This window comes from Neovison vison, chromosome 5, assembly GCF_020171115.1.
Source record: "Neovison vison isolate M4711 chromosome 5, ASM_NN_V1, whole genome shotgun sequence".
NCBI lineage: Eukaryota > Metazoa > Chordata > Mammalia > Carnivora > Mustelidae > Neogale > Neogale vison.
Window position 1 is genome coordinate 3,709,088 of NC_058095.1, and position 14,202 is coordinate 3,723,289.

Here is a 14,202-nt window from a genome sequence, read left to right on the forward strand (position 1 = left end):
ACCACGCCCCGACCAGAGGGGGGTGAAAGGCCTGGTGCGGCAGCCGGCTGGGGACAGTCGTTGGTCAGCAGGGGGTGGTGTGGAGGAAAGGGTTACCCAATCCGGTGTCGCAAGGCGCCGATCACCGGGGCTCCCCAGCGGCGGGCTGCTTTGATCACTGCCCTGGGAAAAGGGCGGCTGGAGAAGTGTTGTCCCCACTTGAAACCTGGGGAAACTGAGTCCCGCTGACACTGTGGACTCAGACCCGGACGCTCGGCCGCCCGCACCCTGCTCAGACCTCGGTGTGAGGCGGAGCCGGGTCGGCAGTCGGCCGGGGGCAAGGGGGGGGGCGGGGGGGGGGCGGGGGGGAGGGCAAGGTCGCGCGAGGGCGCGGGGGCGCGCCGGGTCACGTGACGCCGAAGGCCAGCAACCACGTGGGCCGGGGCTGGGCGGCGCAGCTCCCTCGGCCCCGCGGGTCCCGAGAGGGTCCCAGGTCGCACCCGGGCCCCCCTTCCCGGTCACTCCCTCCGCCCTGACCCCGCGGCCCCGCCCCCAGGTGGTGCAGCCGGGACCGCGGTTCCGGGGACAGGTGAGCGGCTCGCGAGCGCGCAGGGCCCGTCCTTCCCCGCGCCCCCCGGGTGAGCGGCGGGGATCGGGGTGCCGGTCCGGGCGAGGCCGCGGGGCCCCGGGCTTGGGGGCGGCGCCCGGGTCCTCCCGGCCCAGCCACTTCCCCTGCGGCGGCCGCCGCACCCGTTCCCCACTCCTTGGGGCCCCCGGAGAGTTCCCGCGCGGGTGGCCTGACGCCTCCCGCTCTCGGGACGGGCGCGCCGCCCAGGTAGCCCCCGGACCCGCCCCAGCCGGCCCCCCAGCCGGGAGGGCAGCGGCGATGCCCCGGAGCCGGGCCGGGTCGCGCGGCCGGGGGCGGGGGAGCGGGAGGCTGGCGGGGAGAGGGGTCGAGGGGCGCCCGGACTTGGGGTCGCCCCTGCGTCCCGCGGCTGGGCTGCGGCTCTCCCCGGCGGCTGCTGCTCCCTGCGGACTCGCAGCCGGCCGGGTCGGGGTTCCCGGAGACGCGCCCCACCCTGCCCCTCCCCACCTGGCTCAGGGCTCAGGAATGCTGTACCCCGGAAACGCGGCCCGACCTGCCCGGCCTGGGGGCCTGGGGTACGGTGCCGGCCGCTGGGCGTCAGCGGGGCAGAAGTCCTAGGCAGTGCCTGGGTGAGCCCAGGTGAGCCCCCTTGAGCCAAGCCCAACTTTTGTGAGTTTCCCGCGGAGGAAGGGGAGGTGGGGGAGGAGGGCCTAGGGCTGGGCAGCGCAGGGCTGGGCCCCGGGCTGCTTGCTCCCACAGGGTGAAGCGCCCAGACAAGGACACCCTGGTTCCAGTTGTCCCCGGCGATGACAGAGCCCTCTGCCAGGACAAAGGCTGGACAAAGGCGTCCTGTTTAATGCCCAGCCTCCCTTCCCCCGCAGCCAGCTGCCCCGCTGGCCCCAGGGTGATGGAATGTCGGGGAGTCGGTCTCCTGAGAACTGGTGACCTTGCAGTGGCCCGGCCCAGCCCAGTGTGGAGGGCAGTGGTCCCTGTTTTGGGGGGGTGAGGGTGGGTAGCGATGGGTGGGAATCCGGCTGGAGGAGGCCCCTGGAGCTGGTGGGAGGTGGGGAGGGCTGGCCGTGGGAGGGGCTTCCTGTGAGAGGAAGTGCTCTGGGGTTTCAGGGCGGGCCTGGGAAGGCCTGGGAGCTGCCATGACCTTATTCCCCCCAAAGAGGGCGGTGGACACCTGGGGTGGAGCCTGAGGAAAGGAGGGCTGTGTCCACAGGCACCCACTCCCTTCCCCCTTCTCAGGGACTGGCGCCATAGAGGAAACCGATGGGGACTGCTCAGAACCCCCCCTTCCTTCCGTTGTCCCTCAGGCAGTGGAAGGGACTCCCCCTGGGTCCATCTGGCATGTGGTTTATTGGGGGTCACTAACCTGACCACGTGTTTGGCTGTGGGGGATGGTCAGGCAGCGGCTCCGGCAGCCTAGGCTGTGGGCACCCCCCACGGTCCCCAGGGAGTGGGTGGTTCGGCACCAGGCACTGGAAGCCAACCTCGGTGCACCACTCCCTGTCTCCTCAGATGGGCAGCGGGAGGCCTTGCAGGCTGTGCCCAGGCTCTGAGCTGCCCTAGGGCGGCAGACAGGCTGGGCGTGGGTCCTAGACATGGCCCAGCCACTGGACTTTGTCCTCCATGTTCCCGAGACCCCAGAGGACCACGGGTAAATGCGCTGGGGCTGGGGGGTGGCGGGCTGGAGGGCAGAGGTACCCCCCGCACCCCGGGAGAGGCCACCAGGAGCGGGGCCTGTGGAGGGGGTGGCTGCTGGGGCAGGGCTGGGTCAGCCGAGGCCTGACGCCCGGCCCGCCTCCCACCTCGGCAGCCAGGAGCCCAGCCCCTATGATGAGAGCGACGTGCACGACTCCTTCCACCAGCTCATCCAGGAGCAGAGCCGCTGGGTGGCTGAGGAGGGGCTGGAGCTGCAGGAGCGGGAGCTGGGGGCCGGAGCCCCCCAGACCACAGGTGAGCCCACCCCGCCTGGCCGGTGCACAGGCCCTGCGGGCGGGGCTCTGAGCCTTCCCAGCCTCTCCCAGCCGCGGGCCTGGGCTGGGGAGACCGCCGGCCGCCGCGTCTCCAGGACCTCCCGACCAGTCTTTGTGGTTTGCAGGCAGCGGCCGCCGGATCCCACCGGGGCCGGAGGATGCCGGGGCTCCCAGCACAGCCACGCTCCGCATCTTGGCCAGCATGCCCAGCCGCACCATTGGTGAGTGGGCCCCTCTCCCCGGGCCCGGGCGGCCGGGCTTTCAGCGGGATCTGTGTTGCGTGGAGCTGAGTCCTCCGCCCCGCAGCTGCCGTCCACTGCCCGGAGGCCCAGCGCAGCCCCAGCACAGCCCCGTGCGGCCTCGCTGGGTTCCAGAAGCGACTCCAGAGTCCCAGGGATAAAAATAGGCTCTTGGGAACACAGTGGTGCCCGAGGTCTCTAGTAAACAGACTTCACGGGCCCTAGCAGGGGTCAGGGGCAGGGGGGCGAGGCCGGCGCTGCCCCCCCGACCCTCCCCTCCACCTGCCCACAGGCCGCAGCCGCGGTGCTATCATCTCCCAGTACTACAACCGCACGGTCCAGCTGCGACGCCGGGTCAGCCGGCCTGAGCTCAGGGGTGTGGGGCGCTCGGCCCGGCCCAGCCTCCGCCTCTACGACCTGGAGCTCGACCCTGCGGCCCTCGAGGAGGAGGGTGAGAGAGTGGGCTAGGCTGGGGGACGGGGAGGGGCGGGGGGCGGGGGGGCCCGGGCAGAGAAGCCGAGCCGTGGGGGCCGCCTGGACTGTGAAGGATTTGACTCATGTCACGTGGTGCCCTTAAGTGTCCAGACCCCACATGCCCATGCTGAGCACTTGTTTGCACACGCTGCTCTCGGCTTTGGGCTGGGATGGTGGTGAGCAGACCAGGTCCCGCTCTCTGGTGCCCTGTTTCCGCCCAGTAGAACAGACGGGAGCCAGCAAAAGGGAAGAGCAGATCCAAGCCCAGATGAGGGGACTGAGGAGGGACGTGGCCGGACAGGGATCCAGGGAGGCTTCCTGGAGGAAGTGATGCTAGAGCAGAGGGGCATGTGCAAAGGCCCTGAGGTGGGAGGCAGGTGTGGCGGTGCTAGAGGGCAAGGGACCGTGGTCATAACAGGGCCAGTGTCACAGGTCAGGCCTCAACCAGGTAGCCTGTGGCGTTCAGGGGCCCGGAGCTCAGGCACTGTTCTGGGGTCCTGTCTGTGTCCTCCCCAGTTTACTCAAGGCCCTGTGGTAGGTGATGGACTGGGCGGGGAGGAACGGGCTCTGGGCAACTTGCGCTTTGCAGGCCTGGCCAGGTGTCTGCTTGTCTGTCACTTTGAGGTGAGGTGGTGTCCCCTCCCAGGGTGGTGGCAAAGGTGGGAAAGAGAGGGGGGCGGTGGGTCTACGGACCCCGACCCCCATCACCTCACAGGAGCTGGTGACGGGGGAGGTGCTAGAGGATGGGGTTGGGACCTCATCCCTGCTGAGCAGGAGGGTGGGGGTGAGGCTCAGGTGGGGGGAGTCAGAGCAGGAGGCTTGTGGGGACCCAGGAGGAGAGTTAGGGTCCAGGAGGAGGGGCACCGGGCTCATAGGTGGGGAAGACAGGCGGGCACGGCAGGGTCTGGCTTGAGTGATGCAGCCGAGAGCAGTCGTCTGGGGCTGGGGGCCAGGCAGAGGTCTGCGTTGGGGCGGGCCAGCAGGGGCAGATAGCCTTATCCAGGGGCACGGGCACGGGAGGGAGGGAAGGAGGGATGCGGTGGGCCCTGACAGCCCCATCCTCCTGCAGAGAAGCGGCTCCTGCTGGTGAAGGAGCTGCAGGGCCTGACGGTGGCCCAGCGGGACCACATGCTCCGGGGGATGCCCTTGGGCCTGGCCGAGAAACGCTGCCTGCGGTCAGTGCCTGTCGGCCTCGGGCCGTCTCCAGACCCACTGCCATGGCGGGGGGGGGGGGGGGGGAGGGCTGGGCGGCGGGTACCCCCTGGGGGGCGTCAGGTCCATCCCTGGCCCCGCCCTGATGCCGCATGTGCCCCCAGAGAGGAGAGCCGGACCCCGAGGGGGAAGCGGCGGGGCCGGCCTGGCCGGCGCGGGCTTCTCCCCTGCTGCGGCCCGCTCCGAGATGCCTGCGTCCTGGTAAGAGTCTGCAGTCCGCGGCGGGCCCTGGGCGGCCGGGTAGGGGTAGGGGGCCCCCCTTCTGTGGCCGTCCCGTGTGTGGGGTATCCCAGCCTTCAGACCCGCCCTCCCCTCCGCGGCCCCTGCACCTCTGAGTCTGGCCTCCCCTCGCCCGGGGGCTCAGGGCGGCCCCTCTTCCCTTCCCGCCTCTGTGCCCGCAGGCCCTGCACGGCTTGGGGCTGGCGCTGCTCTCCGGCCTGCAGGCCCTGACGCCCTGGCGCTACGCCCTGAAGCGGATCGGAGGCCGGTTCGGCTCCAGCGTGATCTCCTACTTCCTCTTCCTCAAGACCCTGCTGGCCTTCAACGCGCTCCTGCTGCCGCCGCTGCTCGCCTTCCTGGTGGGCGTGCAGGCCGCCTTCCCGCCGCCCGCCTCCCCGGGCTCTGCCCCCAGCTTCACGGGCCTGGAGCTGCTCACGGGCGGGGTGAGGGCTCGCTCGGGTGGGGGGCGTCTGTGGGCAGGGGCCCCGCCTTCGAACCCCCTTTGGCACAGCTTCCTCCAGGGAACCCGCATCCCTGCCAGTGCCGGGACTCCCGGGGGAGGGGGCCGTGGCCTCCTCCGTCCTGCCCTGACTTCCCCCGGGGCCGGGGAGCCCCAGGATGGCTGTGGCCCTTTGTCGACCCCTGGGCTCTCCTCCCTGCCCCTGCCCTGCCCTCTCCTCGCCCTGCCCCTGTGGGCGCCCTTCTTCTGCCTGAGGCTGGGTCAGGGGTGGGCAGGGGGAGGGTCTGTGACTCCATGGGGCCTCCTCCCCGCAGGGCAGCTTCAACCACACTGTCCTGTACTACGGCTACTACAGTAACAGCTCGCTCAACCGGCCGTGCGCGTTCCCGCCGGGGGGTCCGTGTGGCCACGAGGCCGAAAGCCTGCCCTACAACATGCCCTTGGCCTACCTCTTCACCGTGGGGGTGGCCTTCTTCATCACCTGCATCACGCTGGTGTACAGGTAACAGCGTCCCCCGTGTGACCTGGGCTCTGAGGACGACTGCTTGTCTCCTCGTTCATTCATTATGGATCCCTCCTTCTGTCCATCCCCTCACCCGTCTGTCCGTCCGTCTGCCCTGTCATCCTTCCATCCCTCCTTCCGTCCTTCCTCCATCTACCCTTCCTTCCATCCGTCCATCTATCCATCCGTCCATCCGTCCGTCCATCCTGCCTTCCATCCGTCCATCCCTCCTTCATTAGTTCTGTCCATCCTTCCGTCTCCCCTTCCTTCTTTCCACCCGCTCCTCCCCTTCCCGCCTCCGGACCTCGGCTGTGCTCCGCTCAGGGCAGGAGGGTGAGTGAGTGTGGGCCTGTCCTTGAGAAACGTGGTGTCTAGGGGAGAAGACAGACCAGAGAGGAGGCTGGGAAGACGCAGTGCCCTCTAGGCGCTTGCCGGCCTGTTCTGGGGCGTTGGAGGAGCCAGGCTGGCTTGGGAGGAGGTGCTCGTGTCAGACAGGGGGGTTGAATACGGTCGGGCGGGGGGAGAAGTGCAGGAGGGTGTTTTGACTGTTGGGATAGGCCGTGCAAAAGGCCTGGGGTAAGTGGGCGTATTCTGCCGCCATGTCTGTGTAGGAGGCGGCCAGCCCCGTTGGCGGGTCCCAGTGCAGCCACGTGTGGCTGGTGGCAGCGAGTTAGACCGGTCGATGGGGGGTGACCGGCATCCCGCAGCAGGAGGCCCGGAGCGCGGGGCTGGAGGAGGGGTGGGGGCCGGTGGAGGGCCCCTCTCGCGCCCGGAGGGCTCCTTAGCGTGCGTGGTGGGTTCTGGCTGCGGGGAGCATCCTGACTGCCCCTCTGCGGCCTCCGTGCCCCTCGTCACCTCTCTCCTGGCTCTGTCCCTCCCAGCATGTCCCGCTCTTTCGGGGAGAGCTACCGGGTGGGCAGCGCCTCAGGGGTTCATGCTGTCACCGTTTTCTGCTCCTGGGACCACAAGGTGACTCAGAGACGGGCCTCCCGCCTCCAGTGCGACAACATCCGAACCCATCTGAAGGTGAGGCGCTCGGGGGGGCCCGAGGCTGCTGTCCCCACCCGCTCGGCTCCCGTGGACTTGGCCCACGTGGCGAGAGCTGTGGGTGGGGCACGAGGGTGGGGTCTTGGCCAGTCACCCCGGTGCCAGGGACACCAAGTAGCCCTGGGAATCGCCCCGGAGTCTTCTCCCGTGTGACTGTCTCATGTGGGGCTGCCTCTCGCCCGCTGGCTGGGGTCCGTGTGAGGGCCCTCGAGCGTGCGGGAGGCCGTGAGTAGGACTGAGCTCGCAGCGCGGGTCGGTGTGCGTGCAGGCCCAGGGTGCGTGTTTGCTGTTGGCCTGTCCTCCATCCTGGGGCCTCAGTCCTCAGGTCGCCCTTAGCCCCGGGCTGGAGAACCTGCGGGACCGAGGCTCCAGGGCAAGGGGCTTCGGGTGCTCTTGGGGCCCTCGGCCAGGATCCCCGGGGCTCCCACCAGCACACACCCTGGCTTCGCGCCTTGGGTTCCTGCTCAGCTGGGGGTGGGTGTGGGGTGGGGGTGGGTGGGGGGCTGCTGCCTACCCCCAAAGGCAGGGAGGGAGGGAGGAGGGGGGCAGGTGGAGGTTGGGGCGGGGCCTCAGGATACAGCTGGAGCCCAGGGTGGGAGCAGCTGGGGCCTGGCGGGGCTGGGGGGCAGGACATGGCCTGGAGACCCTGCCCTGTGTTCTCTTCGTGCCTGGACATGGGGCCCCACGCAGCCAGGAGGGACGGGCGGCAGCACTGGGGGTGGGAGAGGCGGGACCCCCGGTGTCCGCCCCGCAGGGCCCCGTGTGCGTCTGCGTGTGTGCGCGGGGTCCGTGACGGGCTCGGCCGCCCGCAGGAGCTGCTGGCGGAGCGGCAGCGGCGGCAGGGCCCCCGGAGCGCGTGCGGGCGGCTGCGGCAGGTGGCCGTGCTGGGGCTGGTGTGGCTGCTCTGCCTGGGGACCACGGTGGGCTGCACCATGGCCGTCTACGCCTTCTCGGAGCTCATGATCAAGGTGCGGGCAGAGAGAGAACGGACGGCCCCGGGGCCCTGACCGCAGGGTCAGACCCCTGCTGAATTCGGATGGTTCTTGGTGACTGCAAACCGCCCCCTGCCCCCACCCCCACTCACACCTGCCCCCCCCCCCCCGGGGGGGGCAGCTTTTCCCCCGGGGTAGCTCGCTCTCCGCCTTCACCCATCTCTCCCTCCCCCTGCTGTTTCGGGTTCTCTTCTGACACCTGTGTCCCCACCCCCTTCCTGTGTGGTTTGAACCTGAAGCCTGGGGGTGGGGAGTCTCTTGCTGGCAGGGGAGTGGGGGTGGGGTGCTGTGAGGCAGTTTGACCCCCTCCTTCCACCTGGGGGGGCGGGGCCCTCCTGGCTGCTGCACCTGCCAACCGCGGCACCTGCCGTGACCACTGCCGCCCCTCCTGCTGCAGAGCCCAGTGTCCGCTGATCAGGAGGGGGCACTGCTGGCCCTGCCCGTGGTGGTCTGCCTTCTGAACCTGGGGGCCCCCTACCTGTTCCGCTGCCTGGCGGCCCTGGAGCGGCAGGACTCCCCGGTCCTGGAGGTGTACCTGGCCATCTGCAGGTATGTGGCTGGCTGGGGCGGGGGGAGGTGGCCCGGGGCAGGGCCTCTGTTCCCCGGGTCCCCCTCTCTCAGCGCTCCCCGCCTCCTTGTCCTCTGCAGGAACCTCATCTTTAAGATGGCCATCCTGGGCATTCTTTGCTACCACTGGCTGGGCCGCAGGGTGGGCACCCTGCAGGACCAGGTGAGGGAGGCCCCGGGGGCTCGACGCAGGGGCTGCTCTGCTGCTAGGGATGGGGGTGCAGGGCCCTCCCCGGCAGGCTGGGTCGTGTGTCTGGCCCGGTCTGGGCGCGGGGCAGGGCCCCTGGGTGGGCCGCCGGGGTGGGCGGGGGCTGGGGCTGCGGCGTCCCCAGGGGCTGAGGCCGGTCTGTTCCAGTGCTGGGAGAACTTCGTGGGCCAGGAGCTCTACCGGCTCACGGTGCTGGACTTCATCTTCGTGCTGCTGGACACGCTGTTCGGGGAGCTGGTGTGGAGGTGAGGCCCCTGCACGTGCCGCCGAGGCCCCTGGGCTCCCCACACCCCCGGGAGGGCTGCGAGGCAGGCAGGGAGCGCCTGGAGGTCCCCGCTGGGCGCGTCTGTCCGCTCCCGCCAAGCCTGTCCTGTGTGCGGTCCTCAAGCCGGGCAAAGCCGCAGACGGGGCGGGACGTGTTTTCGGGGGGAGGGAGGAGGGTTTTCTGTGCGGTGTCTGGTCTCCGTCTCACACCCAGAAGGGATGGAGGGAGGGACGTGGAGGGCGTTTTCAGAACGCTGCCGGGTGCGGGGCAGCTGCTGCTTTTATTTTCTTGTTTGTGTTTTTTTCTGGGAATAGAGGAGTTTGATAATTTTAAAATGGGAAGTTGAACCGTCGGTAAAACTGAGGCCTCTTGTGCGTGTTCATACCTGAGAGCAGGAAAAAGACCAAGACGGGGGCGCCTGGCTCCGTGTGTGGCGGCTCCGAGCGTGGCGCATGCAACTCTGATCTCAGGGTCCTGAGTTCGAGCCCCACATTGGGTGTAGAGATTGGTTTAAAAAAAAGAAAAAAGATGGAGAGGAAATCAGCCGGAGCCTGGAGCCCCTCAGGTGGAGGCCCTCAGCCGGCCGTGTCCCCTGACATCCGCCAGGCGCCTGAGGGGCGGGTCCCCAGCCCCGGTGCCTGCCCGCTGGGGATCGGCCTCTGGGATTGGCCCTCCCACCTGACCCTCGGGGACTCCTCTGCCCCAGGCTCATCTCTGAGAAGAAGCTGAAGAGGAGGGAGAAGCCAGAGTTCGACATTGCGGGGAATGTCCTGGAGCTGATTTACGGGCAGACCCTGACCTGGTGAGTGTCTCCGGCTTGCGGCATCGCCCGGCCCCCGGGACGGCTGAGCCCCTTCCCTTCTAGGCCTGCAGCAAGGCCCTGGCTTGGGGGTTCTGCGGTGACCTGGGCCCGGACCCCTCGCATCTCAGGGTGCAGGGCTGTGCCCAGCCTGGCCTTGGGGCAGTCTCGTTGTGACCCTGAGCCCGGCCATTGTCGCTCTGGGGTGCAGCATGGGGGTCCTGACCCTGGCCTCTGGACTGCAGCCCGTCCCCCTCTGCCTCCCCAGGCTGGGGGTTCTCTTCTGTCCTCTCCTCCCCGCCATCCAGATCATCAAACTGCTGCTCATCTTCTATGTCAAGAAGGTAAGGGTGTCCCCTGGGACCCGGGAGGCCGGTGGCACCTCGGGAGACTGTGCCGTCACCAGGCTGGGCCACGGGGCTGGGGGACACAGAGCCCTGGGGCTCTGGACCCCTCCCCTCCTCCCCCGGCCCCAGGGAATGGCCAACTGCCCTCCCCGCCATCGCTGCCTTTCCCGGACTGGGCAGCATCCTGCCGGGGTCCGTGGTCATTGCCGAGTGCTCGAGGGGGCCAGCTGGGGCGGGGCCAGGCAGCCGGGCCGATGGGAGGGAGCCCGCTCCTCCGTCCTCGGGCTGGGGTGTCCTCCGTGGAGAGCCAGCTTCTCCCTCCGGCCCGGTCTCCTGGTTTCTGCAGCGGGACCATGTCCGCGGGGCCTCCTGGGGATGGCATTCATAAGGTACTGGGTACGGGGCCTGGCCCAGCGGAGACCGCCAGCCACCGGAGGAGGCCGTCCCTATCGGGGCTTCCGTATATGAGGGATGGTGGACAGACCAGCCCTCATGTGCCTCAGTCTCCCCTCCGTAAACCAGCCTGGCGGTTTATGGGCTGGGGAGACAGTCCTGGGACTGTCTGCCCCCTGGGGCGGGAGGGCCCCTCCCAGAAGCACCGCCCTTCCCCCTCCCCCTGGTAAGCGCCCCCCACCCCAGACCCCAGCCGGCAGTGGCGAATCTCAGCCTTTGTCCCCAGACCAGCCTGCTGGCCAACTGCCAGGCGCCCCGCAGACCCTGGCTGGCCTCCCACATGAGCACCGTCTTCGTCTCGCTGCTCTGCTTCCCCTCCTTCCTGGGAGCCGCCGTCTTCCTCTGCTACGCCGTGTGGCAGTGAGTGGTGCTCGGCCTCGGGCAGCGGGCGGCGGCGTCCCGACCCGGGACCCGGGCCTGCGGGGTGGGGTGACGGGGCGGTCGCCTTCGCCCTCTCCCCGCAGGGTGAAGCCTTCCAGCACCTGCGGCCCCTTCCGGACCCTGGACACCATGTACGAGGCGGGCAAGGTGTGGGTGCGCCGCCTGGAGGCGGCAGGCCCCCGGGTCTCCTGGCTGCCCTGGGTGCACCGGTACCTGGTGGAGAACACCTTCCCCGTCTACCTGGTGTCAGCCCTGCTGCTGTGAGTGCGGGCGGGGACCTGCCGGGTGGGGGCCGCAGCCCGACCCTCCCCCCACCCGTCCCTCTCCCCCCACCCCCTCAGCCCGGACCGCTTGGCTCTGATCCCGCAGGGCCGTGATCTACCTCAACATCCAGGTGGTGAAGGGACAGCGGAGGGTCATCTGCCTCCTCAAGGAGCAGATCAGCAACGTGAGTGTCCCCTGCCCCTGCCATGCTCTGGGGGCCGCCACCCCCACCCGGCCACCCAGGGGCTTTGTGGGCCACATGACACGTTCCCGCGTGAGGCTGGTACTGAGCAGAGCTGGGGAGCGTGGCGGCGGCCGCCCCGACACCCCCGGGGCAGGGCTCCAGCCCGGTGGGATTGCGGCTCCGGTGGGGAAAGACGGCATTTTAGGGCCCGTGGCCCCGCGGGGTCTCTGGGGGGGGGGTCTTTGAGGTATTGGAAATTGCTTTTGGACTTTTTGGGGGACCCACATTTTCCAAACAATTGGAGTAAGGATGAAAGTGGGCCTGGATTTAGATCTTTTTAAATTTTTTAAAATTTACTGGAGATGGAGAGTGGGAGCCAGAGCGCAGGCCGGAGGCAGAGGGAGAAGCAGGCTCCCCGCTGAGCAGGGACTCCATCCTGGGACCCTGGGATCACGACCGGAGCTGGAGGCAGACGCTTTACCGGCTGAGCCACCCATGCGCCCCCTAAATCAGTTTTCTTAAGCCCATTGTAGTTTATCACCAAAGCGTGAGAGGCAGGGTGGGGCTCGGAGCCCAGGGTGCTGGGACCCCCACCGCTCGGTCTGCCCCGGGGAACCTGCCAGCCCTGAGCTGCTCCAGCCCAGCCCGAGGGACTGGGTCCTGCTGGGGTCCGCTCAGCTGGACCTGCCAGTGACCCTGGGTCTCCACGGAGATGCAGGGGGTGTTCTGACCTCACCCCGGGCCTTGCCATGGGGTTCCCCTTCGGGAGACTTTGTTTTTTTTTTAAGATTTTATTTATTTATTTGACAGACAGAGATCACAAGTAGGCAGAGAGACAGGCAGAGAGACAGGAGGAAGCAGGCTCCCCGCTGAGCAGAGAGCTCGCCGTGGGGCTCGATCCCAGGACCCTGAGATCATGACCTGAGCCAAAGGCAGAGGCTTTAACCCACTGAGCCACCCAGGCACCCCTCCTTCGGGAGATTTTCACTGCCTGCTGGATGCTTGGGCCACTGTGGGGCCGGCAGTGCCTGTGGCCTGGCGTTCACCTGGGGCCGGGGCTGCACCTCCTCCGGCATGTGCTGGGGGCTCAGCCAGGGCAGGACAAGGCTTGGGGGCAGTAGGCAGGGGCCCCGGCTGCTAGCTCATCAGTGCAGGGCCCGGATCCCAAGTAGGAAGGTCCCTTAAGGACAGCTCCCACTTCTCGGGGGACTCATGGAACACACTAGGAGCCCCGGTCTGCTTCCCTTTTACCCCCAGGGAGCAGGGCTTGAGGCCAGGCATTCTGGCTGAGGTCTGGGTTTTTGCCAGCCGGCTGCTGCCCTACCATGCGGCGCGTCAGGGTGCCTGCGGGGTCTGGGGTGGCGGTGGGGCCGGTGGGTGCACAGCTGCGCGGGGAGGAGGGTCCCAGCTCTCCCTGCTAGCAACCTGGGAGCAGGAAGACCATTCCCCGGGCAGGCCCCTGCTGCAGACCAGGGCAGGGCGTGGGAGCTGCAGGTCTGGGCTCGGCTAGGCCCCTGGAGTGGCTCTTGCCGGGCCTGGGTAGGGCGGACATGGCCCTCCGTACCCACTGACTCGGATGGAAGGGGCAGAGAGCCAAGGGCTACGGGCAGATTCCAGAAGCTGGAAAAGTAAGGAAGGTTGCTTCCCGAGAGTCCCCAGTTTGGCTGACACCTTGATCCTTGGTGCAGTGAGAGCCGTTTTGGACTGCTGACCTCCAGAACCGAAAGACATATTTGTGTTTTCCTAAGCCACCAGTTTGGTGGTCATTAGAACAGTAGAAGCTCACAGAGCCCCACGCCGCAGTCACCCTTATCTCCCGTTTACAGATGGTGACTCTGAGGTCAGACAGGAGGTAATTTGTCCAACACAGAGTCAGTAAGTGGCGATGCCAGTTTTAAATGAAGTCAGGCGGACTCTGTGGCCTTCCCTGTGTCCCTTATCACATGTCTTTTTTCGCCTTGGCCACTAGGAAGCTTAGATCTATCTATACGTATGCCCATTGCCTGGCTCTTGGTTTTTCTGTCGTTTGGTGCCCTTTCCCCCTTTAGACATTTTGTGCTTGTCATGTGGAATAGTCTGTTCTGGACAGACAAACAGAGGGACGACTGTCCACTCACCCTTTGTGTTCTGGCCTTTCTAGGAGGGGGAAGACAAAGTCTTCTTGATCAACAGGCTTCACTCCGTCTACGAGAGGAAGGAGAGGAGCAGGTGAGGGCCTTGGAGGGGTCGGGCACTCGGTGCGTGAGTGTTGGGGGGAGGGGCCCATGGCCAGGCATCGTGCAGAGCTGGGGGTGAGGTGAGAAGGGGCACGGGGGCTCCCTGGCCACCCTCCTTCCTGGCTCTCCTGCTCCAGCCTGGTGAAGTCTGGCGAGAAAAGGAAATTAGAGAAGAAAGAAATGTGCATGGGGCAGGCAGAGCTGGGCGCCGGGGCCCTTTACTTCCTAAGTCGGAGTGCCCAGGAGCTGGCCCTCTTCGTCCCCAGGGGGTGCATGTGCCGGGCCAGGGGGGCCGTCCGAGGTGCTGGGGCTCATCCCTGGGCAGCAGGGACCCACAGACTGAGCCGTTTGACTCCCCCGCCCCACCCCGCCTCACCTGCAGACACAGGGGAGGTCTGTTTGGCCCATTGAGGCTGTCCAGATGCGTCTACGCTCGGGACACCTGAAGGCAGCTCCCGAGGGGGGCTGCCGGGTGTCTGGCTTCGGCCCGGCCGGAGGGACCCCTCAGCCTCCCACCAGGTCCCTGGGCCTCCTCGCTGACTCCCCCTTCTGGCAGGGTTGGTAGAAGCCAGGAGGCAGAGAGGCTGGTGGACGGTCCCGACGCCTGGTAGGACGGCGACAGGCCTGGAGGCTCCGCGTCTGCTCACAGGTGCGGCCTGGGCCTGGGCCGCCCTCCATTCCCCTGGCCCTGTAGGTGCGGACGCCGACCGGGGACTCTGCAGCGCACTGAGGCCGGCACTGGAGGGTGGGCAAGTGGTGGGGGGGCACCCGTGGACGGTGTCCTGCGGGGACTATTTATTCTGATAAAACATGTTTTGCAAAATGA

General features: G+C 67.9%; 1 protein-coding gene across 3 annotated transcripts; it reads left to right on the top strand.

Moving 5' to 3' along the window:
- The first annotated feature begins 419 nt into the window (after positions 1-419).
- Positions 420-14,202, top strand: TMC6 (transmembrane channel like 6). 3 transcript variants are annotated; one of them, XM_044247335.1, is made up of 21 exons: positions 420-568; positions 2,090-2,228; positions 2,388-2,527; positions 2,673-2,768; positions 3,079-3,237; positions 4,330-4,435; positions 4,577-4,673; positions 4,874-5,134; positions 5,466-5,653; positions 6,535-6,679; positions 7,513-7,668; positions 8,090-8,241; positions 8,341-8,422; positions 8,615-8,712; positions 9,439-9,534; positions 9,800-9,875; positions 10,558-10,691; positions 10,796-10,972; positions 11,082-11,160; positions 13,301-13,368; positions 13,933-14,202. In XM_044247335.1, the coding sequence occupies exons 2-21, from the start codon at positions 2,173-2,175 to the stop codon at positions 13,985-13,987; spliced, it is 2,421 nt and encodes an 806-aa protein (XP_044103270.1). In that variant the 5' UTR covers positions 420-568; positions 2,090-2,172; the 3' UTR covers positions 13,988-14,202. The 3 variants fall into 3 exon arrangements, with proteins under 3 accessions (XP_044103270.1, XP_044103272.1, XP_044103271.1); XM_044247336.1 differs by lacking the exon at positions 420-568 and adding an exon at positions 1,034-1,204; XM_044247337.1 differs by lacking the exon at positions 10,558-10,691 and having other exon boundaries at positions 13,933-13,999.